We start from the raw sequence: 16,310 nt of genomic DNA, 5'->3' as shown, positions 1-16,310 counted from the left end.
TTTGCATATCATTCATATGATCATCGGTGGGGTCGATACTCCACAGGGACCCGTGCTCAAATGCGGCAAGATACCGGCCATAGGGAAAAAATAAACTCGAGGTTATGTACCCGAGGGCTCTTTATCATTCAGAATTGAAGAAGCGGGGGGCATCTCTCAGCCTCATAACGACGCTCTGGCAATTTCTATCCTATTAAATAAAGTTCAAGTTAAGCGTGTCTTAGTGGATCCAGGTAGCTCTGCGAATATCATCCGATCTTGGGTAGTGGAGCAGCTCGGTTTGCAGAATCAAGTCGTGCCCGGAGCTCGGGTTTTTATCAGCTTCAATATGGCCAGTGAAACAACTAAGGGGGAAATTATTCTGCCCGGGAATGTGGCTGGAACCATCCAAATATACCAAGTTCCACGTAATCGAAGGCGATATGAGGTACAACGCCCTACTCATAAGGCCTTGGATCCACAGTATGAGGGCGGTACTTTTGACTCTCCACCAAGTAAAGAAATTCCTACGTCGAACGGTGTGAAAACAGTATACGGAGAACAGCATGCTGCGAAGGAAATATTTGCGGTTGATGAGGTAACACCGATACCAACGTTATCGACCTCGGAAAGGTCGAGCATAAAAGATAGACGAGAGGCCAAATAGCAATCACAATCACTAGTCTCGATCGAATCGGTGAAGCAGGAAATAGAAGATGACGAGGAAGATTTTCTGACCCCCCGAACTTTTATCGTCCCCGACGACTCTGATGCCACTAAATTGACGATCGAAGAGCTGGAGCAGGTTATATTAATCGAATATGTGCCCGAGAGAAAGGTATACCTGGGAACGGGACTGACCCCCGAACTCAGGAAAAAACTTATTCAATTTCTTATTAATAACATAGATTGTTTTGGTTGGTCCCATTTATACATGGCAGGGATCCCACCGTCGATAACAACGCACCAGCTAAGCCTGGACCCTAGGTTCGAACCGGTGAAGCAAAAAAGAAGACCTCAGTCCGAGGTAAAACACGCATTTGTAAAGGATGAGGTAACTAAACTTCTCAAAACAGGGTCAATTCGGGAAGTAAAATATCCTGAATGGTTAGCCAATGTGGTTTTAGTCCCAAAAAAAGGGAACAAACTTAGAATGTGTGTAGATTATAAATATCTAAACAAAGCATGCCCCAAAGATTTTTTTTCCACTGCCTAGCATCGATCACTTGATCGATGCCACAGCCGGCCATGAGATCCTCACCTTTCTCGACGCCTATCCCAGGTACAATCAAATTCGCATGAACCTGGAGGACCAAGAAAAAACTTCATTTGTCACTAAGTATGGAGCCTATTGTTATAATGTAATGCTATTCGAGCTAAAAATCGTAGGAGCTACTTACCAACACCTAGTGAATTAAATGCTCAAAGAACAAATAGGTAAGTCGATGGAAGTTTACATTGATGACATGCTAGTTAAGTCCCTGCGCGTAGAGGACCATTTGACTCATTTGCAAGAAACGTTCAAAATTTTAAGAAAATACAACAAGAAGCTCAACCCCGAGAAATGTGTTTTCGGGGTTGGATCGGGCAAGTTCCTTGGCTTCATGGTATCGAATCGGGAGATCGAGATCAACCCCGACAACATCAAGGCCATCAAAGACATCACCGTCGTGGGTAGTGTGAAAGCAGTGTAAAGGCTAATCGGACGGATAGCTGCCTTAGGCCGATTCATTTCAAGGTTATTAGATCGAAGCCACAAATACTTCTCTCTACTCAAAAAGAAGAACGATTTCGCCCGGACCCCGGAATGCCAACAAGCACTAGAACAACTGAAGCGGTACCTATCGAGCCCACCACTACTTCAAACTCCAAAGACAAATGAGAAGCTTTACTTATACATGGCGATATCGGAAATCACGGTAAGTGGCGTCCTGGTTCGAGAAGAGCAAGGTACGCAGTTTCCTATTTATTATGTAAGTCAGACCTTAGGAGAACTAGAGACTAGATACTTACACTTAGAGAAATTGGCGCTTGCACTGATAAGCGCCTCTAGAAAGTTAAGACCATACTTTCAATGTCACCCCGTATGCGTTTTAACTACTTACCCACTTCGTAACATTTTGCACAAGCCCGAACTATCATGCCGACTGGCCAAATGGGTCGTCGAACTTAGTGGGTACCATATTGAATATCAGTGTCGTACGACCATCAAGTCCCAAATTTTAGCGGACTTCGTGGCCGATTTCACGCCAACCCTCGTACCCGAAGTTGAAAAGAAACTCTTATTAAAATCGGGTACATCGTCGGGGGTTTGGACCCTCTACACAGATGGTGCTTCAAATGTGAAGGGGTCCGAGCTTGGCATCGTATTAAAACCTCCCACCGGTGGCATTATTAGGCAATCCATAAAAACCACTAGATTAACTAACAATGAGGCCGAGTACGAGGCCATGATTGCAGGTCTAGAGGTAGCTAAAAGCCTAGGAGCAGAAGTCATTGAAGCTAAATGTGACTCTTTGCTAGTGGTGAACCAAGTAAACAAAACTTTCGAGGTTTGAGAAGATAGGATGCAAAGGTATTTGGACAAACTACAGGTAACTCTACACCGTTTCAAAGAATGGACCGTACAACATGTGCCCCGAGAACAAAACGGTGAGGTCGACGCACTCGCAAATCTAGGGTCATCGGTCGAATTAGATAAGATCGACTCGGGGACTGTCGTTCAACTCTCGAGATCTATAATCGAGGAGGGGCATGCCGAGATAAATTCCACGAGCTTAACCTGGGATTGGAGAAATAAGTATATTGAATACTTAAAGAACCGAAAACTCCCATCGAACCCTAAAGAATCGAGGGTTCTACGAACTAAGGCTGCTCGATTCACGTTGGTTGAAGATGGAATATTATGCAGAAGGACGTTCGATGGACTACTGGCAGTGTGCTTGGGACCATGAGACACCGATTATGTTTTACGAGAGCTCCATGAAGGTACTTGTGGAAACCACTCTGGCACCGAACCACTAATTCGCAAAATCATCAGAGCAGGATACTACTGGGATAGCATGGAAAAGGACACTAAGGATTTCGTTTGAAAATATGATAAATGTCAAAGGTTTGCACCGATGATCCATCAACTTGGAGAGCAGCTTCATTCGGTCATTTCTCCATGGCCATTCATGAAATGGGGAATGGATATCGTCGAACCTCTATCATCGGCCCCAGGTAAAGCTAAATTCAATTTGTTTATGACTGACTATTTTTCTAAATAAGTTGAAGCACATGCGTTCGAAAGAGTGAGAGAGAAAGAGGTTATAGATTTCATCTGGGATCACATCGTGTGTCGATTTGGGATACCAGCAGAAATAACATGTGACAATGGTAAGCAGTTTATCGGTGGTAAAGTGACAAAATTTCTCGAAGACCATAAAATAAAAAGAATACTGTCAACACCATATCATCCTAGTGTGAACGGACATGCCGAATCAACGAACAAAACTATCATCCAAAACCTGAAGAAAAGATTGAATGAAGCTAAAGGAAAGTGGAGAGAAATTCTGCCCGAGGTCCTTTGGGCATATCAGACAACATCTAAATCCAGTACGGGAGCGACTCCGTTTTCCTTAGTGTATGGCTCCGAAGCTTTAATCCCAGTCGAAGTCGGAGAACCCAGTGCAAGGTTCCGACATACATTGGAAGAGTCGAACCGCAAGGCTATGAATACTAGCCTCGAATTATTAGATGAAAAACGAGAAGCAGTACTGGTTCGAATGGCTGCACAAAATCAACGAATCGAGAGGTACTACAATAGAAGAACCAAACTCTGCTATTTTAAGGCTGGGGACTTGGTCCTAAGGAAGGTCACCATCAACACTCGAGATCCACACTAACTCCTTGCAGGAATTCGGCAAAAGACATAACATCAAGACCTTTAGTTTCAAAGCACGCGTTGTACTCTTTTTTCCTTAGTTCGGCTTTTGTCCCAAATGGGTTTTTCCGCCAAGGTTTTTAACGAGGCAACAACAATAATGTGCTACCTGAGGGCAATTCAATAGTATCCGAGGCTTCTTCATAATCAACCTCGAATACTAGGGGGTTACCATCGAATAAATCAAGATCGACACAAGAAAGTTATTTCCAATTCATGTCGGATAGGGTCTCGATAGAGAAAAGTGTAAGGGCCAAATGGTCAAAACGAACCCTGCCCACGTAGTTCTACTGGAACCCCGGCACAAGATACAAACACATATATAATGACTTATAAAGGAAAACTTCTTTTCAGATATCTCATACTTTGAAAAGATCTTCCTACATCATGATTCAAACGATACTTTGAGTTCGAGTTCGAAGCAATCACTCACTCAATCATTAAGCCCAAGGGCTATCTTACTTCGAGTTCGAACAAATCACTCAACCATAAAAAGCCTACGGGCTACGATACTTTGAGTTCGAGTTCGAAGCAATCGCTCACTCAATTATTAAGCCTAAGGGCTATCTTACTTCGAGTTCGAACAAATCACTCGACCATAAAAAGCCTACGGGCTATGATACTTTGAGTTCGAGTTCGAAGCAATCACTCACTCAATTATTAAGCCTAAGGGCTATCTTACTTCGAGTTCGAACAAATCACTCGACCATAAAAAAGCCTACGGGTTACGATACCTTGAGTTCGAGCTCGAAGCAATCACTCACTCAATCATTAAACCTAAGGGCTATCTTACATCGAGTTCGAGAAAACCACTCACTCGATCGAAAAAAGCCTACGGGATATAATACTTCGAGTTCGAGTTCGAGTTCGAGCGATCACTCACTCAACTGTTAAGCCTAAGGGCTATCTTACTTCGAGTTCAAACAAATCACTCAACCATAAAAAGCCTACGGGCTACGATACTTTGAGTTCGAGTTCGAAGCAATCACTCACTCAATTATTAAGCCTAAGGGCTATCTTACATCGAGTTCGAGCAAACCACTCACTCGATCATAAAAATCCTACGGGCTATAATACTTCGAGTTCGAATTCGAACGATCACTCACTCAATTGTTAAGCCTAAGGGCTATCTTACTTCAAGCTCAAAATAATTACTCACTCAATTATTGAGCTTAGGTACCAACACAGCGAGAGTTTGAGGCTTTGTTCTCACTTAAATCGGACCAAAAGGGTTCCATTACTCCAAAGTTCAAGATAACTCAGCTCAAAGAACTGGCAAAAAACGAGGTTGCAATAACAAAATCTTCACAAAAGCAAAAGCACATTTAAACTGAGAAGACATCCAAAAAACCCTATTATTAACAAAATGGGGTATGTACAAAGAGACCGGTCAAAAGTTCGCAAAAGGGAAACTGAGTCCTAATTGCGGCCGGTATCAATATCTCCTTCAGGAGCTGCTTCTCCTTCAGGCTCCTCATCAGACCCTCCCCGACTGCCTTCCTCTTCATCATAGAAGGAAACAAGCTGCCTCGCTTCAACTTCGAGCACCTTATCTCGGGCAATCTCCTCGGAAAGTTCAAAACCTCGAGTGTGGATTTCCTCGAGGGTTTCTCTCCAGGATTGGCACTTTGCCAAGTCAGTAACCCGTTGCTCTCGGTCAGAAGCCTCCCTTAGCTGCATTTGAGCAGCCTCGGCATCGGCCCGATACACAACAATAGATTTGTCTGCCGTGACTTTTGATGACTCAATCTCTGCCTTGGCCTCAGCAAGCCTTGTTTCAAGCTCCTCGATCCTCTTGGCCTGAGCCAAACATTTTTGCTTGAAGCCTCAAAGCTGAACATCAGCCGATAATAGTTTGGCCAAGATAGTTTCTTTTTCTGCAGCAAGGCGATCGATAGTCTCCTTCCACCGATCACATTCGTTCTTGATTTGATCGACTTCTCCCCGAAGCAACCCGATCTTTTCAACCTTTTTTTTGCAGCTGAGATAACGAAGGGTTAGCTTCCACATTTAAGTCGATTCCATACTCTAACAGAATGAGGCTTACCTGTTTATCTAGTTCGGCCTCTTCTTCACGAGCCTTGGCCAAATCTGCTTGGAGGTCCTTTATAACCTCGTCCTCTTGGCCTCAAAGAAGCTTCAGAGCATCTCTCTCTCCCGAGACCTTTTGAAGCTCGACCTCACACTGGTTGAGATCAGCTAGAAACTTGCTAATGGCCTACACAAAAAGAAAAAGAAAAACGCAAGTTAGGTTTAGAAAAGAACAAAGAAACCAAGTGCAGTAAAATCATTACCCAAGAAATGAAACGTTGGGCCTCTTCTAGAAGAATAGAAGCGTCACTAATATCGGAGGCATCATCAACTCCAGTAAAGCAATCCCAAAAAGGATCCCCTACACTAGAGCCTCCGCCCATATCGAGGGTCTTCAATTCTCGAGCTTCCCTTAATGCCTCCCCAGAAAAAGTCAGAAGAGAAGGCAAATGACCCACTATCATAGTCCCAAGCGAATCGCTCGGGACGCTCTGATCGATCGGGGTATCAGAATCGGCCCCGATCGGTACAGCCGCCATCGGCTCACAAGGTCTGGCGACCTCGATGGATTTTGTAGATCGGACCACCAGTGCCAGAGCATCTTCTTCTTCTTCTTCTTCTTCTTCTTCTTCTTCTTCTTCTTCTTATTTATCTCTCAGTCGTTGGACCAAGTCCATCGCAAGAACGATAGCCTTCTTCCTCACCCTTTGAATTTTGGGCTTGAGGTCCTCTGACTGAGAGATAATTTTTAGTTTTTTTATCTTTCTCCGGTTTCGGAATCGGGGACTTGGTTCCTTCCTCACCGCTCGAAGGCCTCAAAACGGCATCCTTGGTCACGCCTGCATAAAAGGAAGTCAGTAACGAATGGAGCATAAAAAATGTTTCAAAAAACATATAAACATGAAAAGTGACCCTTACCATGATTCTTGGCCTCCCATCTGCCTTTTGCCAAATCACGCCAAGCGCGTTCAGCATAAGAGGAAGTCGAGGATATCTTCCGAACCCAATCCTCAAGGTCAGGTACCGCTTGTGGCATTCAAGGAACAGCTGTATATCGGAGGGGGATATCAGACAAAAGCAGAGAAATATACGAAAAGCAAAGTCTTATAAAAATCACTTACGGTCGAAATTTCATTCCTCGGGGAACGACATCTTCTCTTCCGGGACAAGGTCACGGGTACTCACTCGAATAAAGTGGCCCATCCAACCCCGATCCTTATCTTCATCGATCCTCGACATTAAAGCTTTCGTTGCCCGGCGGTGGAGCCTGATTAGTCCTCGAAAGATTTGAGGCCGATACAATCGTATCAGGTGATTTAAAGTAAAATCCAGCCCCCGACCTTGTTGGAGAAGAAGCGAAGTAAGATTACTATGCGCCATAGAGAAGGATGAATTAGGCCGAGGGTGACCTGATATCTTTTGCAAAAATCAATGATCACTGGATCGACGGGACCCAACGTGAAGGGGTAAGTATAAACACTTAAATACCCCTCCACGTGAGTGATGATGCTCTCTTCGGGAGAGGGAATTTGCAGCACAACCTCGAGACCCCAGTTGCAGTCTTTTCTCACGGCCTTGAGATGGCCCTCCATTATCGAGCACATGTACATCGACACATGCTCACATCGGCCCAGAACCGACGAAGGATTTTCAATCCTAAAATTGATCTTCAGGATACACGAGCCAGGATTATACTCGTGGGGAGACGGCTCCACCGGCGCCTTGTCGCCGGACGGCTGGGAAGAGGAAGCTTTCTCCTTCTGCGGTACGGTTTTTGAGGTTTTTGCCATTGATATAAGTAAAAGAAAAGCAAAGAAGGATAAAGGGATGATGGTGTCAAACACTGATGAAAGTGGCTCTACAAGCGGCGAAATTAAGGCGGAAAGAGTAAGAAAATTTGGTGATTTGACTAGAGTAACAAATTAAGTTTGATTCAGGAACGGGCTATTTATAGGTTAACTAAGGCGGTTCAATCTCACATAATGGCCGATATCGACTGACGCGCATTAAATGCCTCGGTAAGCTGAACCGACGGGACAACTACCACGTGCGTCATGGTCGGACTTGATGCTGACGTTAGTATATATCTAATCATACTATTGGAAATTATGTCGTTTCTCGTCACATCCTTCCCGAGAAACGAGGGGACTATCTGTATACGGTCGAAACCTATTAATCAGTTGTACAAACTGGTCGAGATAATAATACTTCGATCGAAAGGTATTTGTGTAAGGTCATGTCGAGGTTCGAAGTGAGGGAGTCATAATTCGAGCTCCAAGACCGATCAAGGATTGGCTCAGTGTCATTATCGTGCCCATAACCAAATCGGATCACGAGGCAACGCGAAGGTTGTCGGAGATACACAGACCGACCGACACCCACCCCGAATATCAAGACTCCGAGTCAGGATCGAGCTCGAGTCAAGGCCGATGGCCCGATCCAATATCGAGTTCGAGTTAGTATCGAGCTCAGAGACAAGGGCTGTTGCAACCGTACTAAGGGAGAGAATCTTGATAGGAATTAGGGAAAAGACAATTCATCATGGGCTCTCCACTATATATTTTTTATTGTATACAAAGTAGGATCCCTCTACTATAAAGAAGGGGATTATTGTAAGCATAACATATTAACACATTGTAACAAAAGATTACTTCTCTTATTGAAAGATAAACCCTTTGAGCTTGTTTTACTTTAACATACTCATTTTTCTTGTTCAATAATTTATCTCCCGTTTCTATAGTCAAGAATCTACACATTTTTATTTCTCTGTACGATTTATGTCAGGCTATATCACATATCCTTAGAACTAGTTATAAATTTAACTCTATCCGATTTTTTAGGAAAACATCTTGATAGCGGGATAATAATTTCAGAATAAAATATAAGATTATTTTATTTTATATTTGGTTATGTGTATTAATAGTCACAAAAATCATATTTGGACACTATGAGCGAACGATATTATTATGGTACGAGATTTATAATGTGCGGTTATTGTGATATGAACTGATGTTATGACACGAGGTTTATACCGTACAAAATATTGATACGGATCTATTTCATAGGTCGTCCTCTCACGTTTCTCTTTATGTGGCGTACACGCATGAGTTTGTGAGACAATGATTAACAACAACAATAACATATATATATATATATATATATATATATATATATATATATAAAATATATTCTAGTAGTAGGGTTTGGAAAGGATAGTGTGTATAAAAACCTTACCCCTACCTCGTTAAGGTAGAGAGCTTGTTTTTCATAGACCGTGGGCTCATTTAAGCACAATATCAGTAGTAAAGAAATGCAATATAAAAAATGAACAAGTCATGGAAAGAAAACATAAGCAATAACGAGATATTAATAACTGAAACAAAAGTAATACTCCCTCCGTTTCAATTTATGTGAACCTGTTTGGTTAGGCACGGAGTTTAAGAAAAAATAAAGACTTTTGAAATTTGTGGTCCTAAACATGGCAAAAAGGGGTCCAGTATTTGTGTGGTTATAAAAGTTTTTTATTAAGGGTAGAATTGAAAGTTTAAGCTAAATTGTTTCCAAATTTAAAAATAAATTATTCTTTTTGAAACAAATAAAAAAAAAATAGATTCAGGTAATATGAACCTAAGAATAAGTCACAACTAGAGTAATACTTAGTCTCGGAAATCATTTTGTACTATCTCGATCCTCATAACAAATGATCACTAAAAGTATAATAATAATTACTCCTTATTTTCAAAAATAATAATTACTTTTTTGGTTCCCACTCGGTGTCTAATACACATTTAGGGCTCGAATCTGATGTTTTTGAACAAAAGAAGTGTAACATGTTGAAGTACATTAATATTAAAGAAGTTATTTTAATTATCAATAGTGTAAATAAATTAAATTCAATATACTCACCGCAAAACTTCTGCAGCTTGTTTTAGCTGACTGTTTGACCCCTCCAAAGGTCCATTCCTATAAATAGTGAGTACCCTATATTCGTTTCTTTTCCCTCCTTTTTTCTTTTTTCTATCTTACAAGTTACAAGGGTTTAGGTGCTCCTCTGTCGTTATGGATTTAAATTTTAAAAAGTTATTTGTGTTAAATGTTACTATTATCATTGTACTCATTATTTTCTATTTTCAGAAGTTTTTTTTCTATGCTTCTAGTCATGCAAATTCACGTTCAAAAATTTAATATGAAAGATTTTTGTACGAGGTAAAATTGATTTATAATAAGTGGTCAAATGATAGCATGACACGTGGAATCGAACACATGCGAGTTAAGTACCAATCAGTACCGGATACGTCAATTGCAATCGACATCAGATAAATTACGAAGGGAGCGTGATCAACGGGAGCAGATCGGGTATTTGCCAATCAGATAACATTCAATGAAGAATATTCTCTAACATTAAATGAGCAGTCATTGCAGAGAATATTTGTATTCATGGCTTGCCGTTATATATTCATCAATGACTCCTTTATTATCATTTAAGTGGGGCTTGATCCTAGGATCCTGTTTCCCTAGGTATAGCTATAAATAACAGGCTCAACAACCATTGTAGGACACGAAATTTTTGGCAAAACATATGCCATGTTTTACTTTCGCTCTCAATTAAACAATCTTATTTGCTCTTTATTATTGTTTTTATTTTTGTCCTCGGAGACATTACGCTCGGAACGAGTCTTGTCATCGTCTTCAATTTCAATCGTTGAGTCTCATTTTTAATCTTATTTCTTTATCATTCCTGGATCAAATCAGGTTGTTTGTCTATAAATCACGTAACAAATTTAACCGTACATTTTTTTTACGGAAAAACCATTTTAGTGTTCTCTAATAAAAAAGCTCTATTATCCGAGTTTGAAAAAACTTTTGTATCAAATGATAAAATAAAATAATAATAAATCTATCATTCCACGGCACAATTGGTTGGCATGCAAAAATTGTACTGAGGAAGTTTTGACAGCAAAACTTTGGAATTTTTACTGTTTCAGGATAGTATCTTGGTCCAATAAAATTAATAGGGCGATGATAAGGTTAAAAAAAAAAGGTTCAAAGTCCAAAGCAGGTAAAATCCTATACATCCCTAGGGGCATATAATGGTTGCGTGCCCAGAATTTAGATTCTCTCTCTCTTGTCAATAAGGAGACACAAACATCACAGTAGCTGTTAATTACAGCCTGCTGCCTTTTCTCCTACACTGTCTATTGTCCCCATCAATTTTCCAGTACTACTATTCAAACTCAAGTTGATGAAGTTGTGAAACAGAAAATTAAAAAGGGGGTCCATTTTTTCTTTTTCTTTTCACTTTCTACATGATTTACAAGAACTTAGTGAAGTATTAAAAAGTGTGTGTGTATTTAGTGTGTGTTTTTTGGTGTTGGTATAAAAAGAGGGAGCAACAAATAATAGTAATATGCAGCAGCACCTGATGCAGATGCAGCCAATGATGGCAGCTTATTATCCTAACAACGTCACTACTGATCATATTCAACAGGTCTTTCTTCTTTTCTTTCTCCCCTTTAATTAATTTCTTCTTTAGCTGCTGCTATCTGTTCTTGATCTTCTTCTGCTTCTTTCTGAACCTGAAATCTGCCATTTTATCTGCTGCTATGGGTATACAGTTGTACTACTAGTAGTTTTCAAAAGTTGGCTGCTAGTTATAAAAAGTTGTTTTCTTGGTTGGTATGTCCTGCTCTAGGTTTATTGTGGTCATAAACAGGGAAAAACTAAAAAGGAACACAAAAGAAAGATCTTGCTTTTAGATTCTTGACTCTGCTTGTAGGCTTTTGCCTTTTCTTCTTGAAACTTATGCTGTTTCTAGCTTTTCTCTCTTTCTCCACCTTTACATATGCTCTTGTTCTGTAAATAGTTGCCCTTTACTTTCTTTTCATTTTTTATTGGGCCAAGAGTATGTCAAAAACAACATCTTTCCTTGGGTCTACGTATACAGGATTTGTTGTTTTTATTGTTGTTACTGTCTGGGAGAGAAAAGAATAGGCATGCTTCATGTACTTCTAGTAATCTCATTTCTTCCCAAAGGCTGCCAGTTGAGTTGGTTGCTTTCTGCATAATGAGTAGCAAGTAGCAAACTATATAGTGAAAGCTTTTCTGTTCCTTTTACTACTTTAAAGTCTTCAGAAATACTAATTATATTTCCTCCCATCTTCTCTCTTTTTGTTTTTCTTATTTATATATACCATTGGCTGACAAAAGAAGTTGATGAAAACTTCGCTACTTGTCTTGCGTGAGTGCTGCAAAACAAAATGAAATCTTTTTATATCAAGTTTAAAAGTCAGTATCTCTAAGTTGCTCTTTACTAAAGCTTTTTCAGTTGGTGACTTTTTTTTAACTTCAGTAGCTGCTATAAACGGATGGAGTACTGTTTAACAAACACAACTACTTGCCTAAGGTTGCATACCATCATTATCTGCATATATGTGTATCAGTATATATGCTGAAGTGTTTGTTGAGTAAATATTTTACTGTCAATAAATCATTCGTCTATTTCACAGCTCTCAGAGTTGTTCATTAAAGATTGAATTTTTAAATATGTGAAAACTGTAAACTTTAGTCTACAAAGTTCCTTTTTTTTCTTACTTGAAAAATATTTTACATATCAACAGGAAAAAGTTGTCAAAAACCTGCCTCTATTAATTTATTGCAAGTATATATGTAGTGACCCTAGTTTTCAGTTGCTAAAAATACAAATGTATAGAGATTCCCCATTGAAAATTGAAAAGAATGTTCCTTATGATATGGGCAGATCTCATATTTTTTATTTGGGGTTAGGCAGTGTTTATTAGTACTCTCTCCGTTTAAAAAAGATTTTCCTAGTTTGATCTGACACTAACTTTAATAAAGAAGGGAAGACTTTTGAAATATGTGATCTTAAATAAGCTATAACATTTATGTGATTGTAAATTTTTTGAAACTTGTGGTGTTAAACCTGACAGAGCATTTGTGTGGCTAAAAATACTTTATATTAAGAAAATATTTAAAGGTGACAATCTTTTTGAAACGGATTAATAAGGAAATAATTTCAATATTTTTGAAAATGGGAGGGAGTAGTAATTTATTATTGTACTTCTGAATTTTTACATGTTATTTGATGTTCACTTAGTTGTTGGCGTTATTCTTTTCCAATGTCAGTTCCTGGATGAGAACAAATCACTTATTCTGAAGATTGTTGAGAGCCAGAACTCTGGGAAACTAAGTGAATGCGCAGAGTAAGTTCAGTTGATATTATTTAAATCTTCCTTTAATTTATATTTCTAGTTACAAGCTAACACATTCAGAATGCACTTCAACCTAGAGATCAGTGTTCTTACTCTTAACATCTTTTCAACTGATTTTGAATTAATAACCCTTGCTTGAATAATTATGCCTTCTTTAGTTTAAACGGAAAAGGGTCAGATATATCCCTCTAATTTTTTTTATTATTTAATTCTATCCTCCGTTATACTTTTTGGCTATTTATACCCTTGCCGTCGGTTCCATCAAATAAGGGGCAAATTTAGAACTTTGCCCAACGGCAAGTGTATAAATTGTCAAAAAGTATAACAGATGATAGGATTAAACAATAAATGAAAGTAGAAGGATATATCCCACCCTCTTCGTTAGTTTGAAAGTATGGTGATATTCTTCAAACTTGATCATAGAATATAAATTGGTGACAATCACTGTTTTAAAAGGTTTTTTTTGGGACTCGCCTCGGGGCTTGCCCCGGGGCGGGGCATTATCAAAACGCCTTGAAACTCATGTGTGGGGCTTAGTTCTCTGAGGCTTACGTCCCCAAACGCCCGATAGTGCGCCCTAAACACGTCTAACGCTTTAACGCTCGGGACTCGTCCAACAGTTCCTATGCAAATCATGTGTTGAATTCACTAATTTGCACTGTTAACTCTCAAAATTTTTTAACAAATGAATGATTAAAGTTCTTTTTATCTATAGAAATATGAAAATTGTGAATAACTCAAATAACAAAACATATTATTGCATATTTATTGATTGAGATCATCGTGAGCGTGAATATCAATTGAATATATTTTCTAAAAATAGATAACCAAATTTTATATCTTTACTTGATAGATCTCCATGTCTTAGTTCTCTCTCAAAATTATTATACATTTTTTATTTTACAATTTAAAAATAATTTTATATTTACTCATGAAGGAGTAATATTTTAAATTACACTATTGAAAAATTTATTGTGTATTTACTTTTAAAGAGGTAAAATATGCAGTTTGATAATATTTTTTAAGAAATTATAATTTTTAATTGTTTGAAAGTTAAGAGGTTGGAGTTAATTTATATTTCATAGTAACTTTAACAGTATTGTATTATTTATACTTGTAAAACATGCTAAATATTTTATTTTATATGAGTTTCTTTAATTCTTTTTAGTTTTCTTGAACTTTTAATGCATCTTTTATATTTTATTGTGTTATAGTGCTATATTATTAATTCATAAATTTAAAAAATAAAGATCCGTGGGGCTTACATCCCATGTCTCGAGGCTTTCGCCTCGTCCCGTATTAAGTAAAACGCCCCGCCACGCGGCCTCGCCTTTTAAAACACTGGTGACAATTTGTGCTGACACTTTTGGTATGGTAGGTCACAAGCCAAACTTCAGAGAAATCTTATGTACCTAGCTGCTATTGCTGATTCACAGCCCCAGCCTCCTAACATGCATTCTCAGGTAAGGTTACATATCTTTTCATTTCTATTATCCACACTTTTTCTATTAGCAGCAGCTAAAGGTGCCAGATGGACGAGTTGGGTCAAATTTCGACGAGTTAAAACGAGACAAATCAACAAACGGTCATGAATCCAATTCATCCAAATTAAGTTTGCTTGGGTAGATATGGGTCAAATTATATGGCGGAGCCTAATTCATATAAGGGGATTAAAAGAATATTTAAGTGTCACACCTAGGATTTGAACTTGTGACTTAAGAATATTTTTTGAATCCCCTTAATAAGAATCTTTTCTCATGTCAAGGGGATTCAATCTTTCATACATATATAAAAAAGTCGGTTTTTATCCTATTTGCGCAGGATAGTTTCCCATTTTTAAGTTTGATTTTGCATGTTTGGTTTTGGGTTGCATTTTCGACTCAATTATTTGATGGGTTAGGTCAAGTCAACAAACGGATCGTAACTCAATCCGTTTAAACTTGGGTGGGTTTTACAGGTTACTAAAATTGAGTTGGCTTTGTCACATCTAGGTACCAGCTGAATCTTGTTATCATTCTTGAATAACCTTTACATGTTTTAAAATCCATTATATTAACTGAGTTCTAAATTTGACAAATCAATGTTTAATGCCCTGCAGTTAGCTTCTGGTGGAATGATGCAGGCGGGGCAACATTACCTGCAACAGCAACAAGCCCAGCAACTAACAACACAATCGCTTATGACTGCAGCAAGATCCTCCTCCTCTTCAATGATCTACGGACAACAACAACAACAACAACAACAACAGTCATTATCAGCATTGCAACAACAACAAGCCTATCATAACCAACTAGGAATGAGCAGCTCTGGAGGAGGAAGTAGTAGTGGATTTCACATGCTGCAAAATGATAATACTCATAATTCCAATACTTCACTTGGTTTCCCTGACTTTGGCAGAGGATTAGGCAGTGGAAATAAGCAAGACATTGGAACTTCTCTGTCTGATCAAGGACGAGGCGGGAGCTCGAGTAGCCATGGTGGTGAGAATCTTTACTTGAAAGCTGCTGATGATGGAAATTAAGTTTGAGGTAAGTTAAGAATAGAAGGTTTTGTTATCAGTGAACTTTAGAAGCACGTTTAGCTAGCTAGCTAGGGGAGAAGTTAGAAGAGTACTTAAGAACTTTTGCTAAGTAATTAATGGGATTTGTAATCTGTTGTGTAACACAATGGCTCTTCTTCTACTTTTGGACTTTTTGGTCAGTTTCTCAAATGTTTGAAATACTGCACCTTCTGAATATCATGTAAATTTGTTAGGTCATTTTGGTTTGCATTATTGCTTTCTTGATGATTTTCCTCTATTGGGCTATTTGCTTGGTTTCTTGATGACTTTGCTTGTATTGGGCTATTTTCTTGCGTGAATTTGAACCAAACAGGAAAAAGTAGAGAAATTATACTTGATCATTTGGTTTTAACATATTGCATGTCATTGCAAAGGATATTTGTATTCCTGATCAATACAATTTTTGAGGGTGTGGAATCTACATAGACAAGAAGTTAAAATTTTCCACAGCAAGTGTTTACACTGTATAGATTTTGACTTTATAAAAAGAGTCCAAATATATCTCTTGAAAAATTATTCCTTTCCGAGAATGTTAGATTCTTATCGCTCATATAATTTTCAGTTTGAAGTCTAATATTTGCAATAA

The 16,310-nt window shown here is 38.7% G+C and overlaps 1 protein-coding gene across 1 annotated transcript; it reads left to right on the top strand.

Moving 5' to 3' along the window:
• Positions 1-11,048: 11,048 nt before the first annotated feature.
• On the top strand, positions 11,049-15,922 carry LOC107796505 (GRF1-interacting factor 1-like). Its single transcript, XM_016619293.2, has 4 exons — positions 11,049-11,423; positions 13,079-13,155; positions 14,543-14,627; positions 15,263-15,922. The coding sequence occupies exons 1-4, from the start codon at positions 11,343-11,345 to the stop codon at positions 15,683-15,685; spliced, it is 666 nt and encodes a 221-aa protein (XP_016474779.1). The 5' UTR covers positions 11,049-11,342; the 3' UTR covers positions 15,686-15,922.
• Positions 15,923-16,310: the final 388 nt, after the last annotated feature.

This window comes from Nicotiana tabacum, chromosome 13, assembly GCF_000715075.1.
Source record: "Nicotiana tabacum cultivar K326 chromosome 13, ASM71507v2, whole genome shotgun sequence".
Classification (NCBI taxonomy): Eukaryota; Viridiplantae; Streptophyta; class Magnoliopsida; order Solanales; family Solanaceae; genus Nicotiana; species Nicotiana tabacum.
This window is presented reverse-complemented; position numbering and strand designations above follow the sequence as displayed.

What these genes read in the sequence shown, in the direction of transcription:
- LOC107796505 (XM_016619293.2), top strand. Translation starts at nt 11,343, where the DNA reads ATGCAGCAGCACCTGATGCAGATGCAGCCAATGATGGCAGCTTATTAT. An exon ending in CTACTGATCATATTCAACAG is followed by an intron (nt 11,424 to 13,078) that starts GTCTTTCTTCTT and finishes TTCCAATGTCAG; the next exon opens with TTCCTGGATGAGAACAAATC. An exon ending in AAACTAAGTGAATGCGCAGA is followed by an intron (nt 13,156 to 14,542) that starts GTAAGTTCAGTT and finishes TTGGTATGGTAG; the next exon opens with GTCACAAGCCAAACTTCAGA.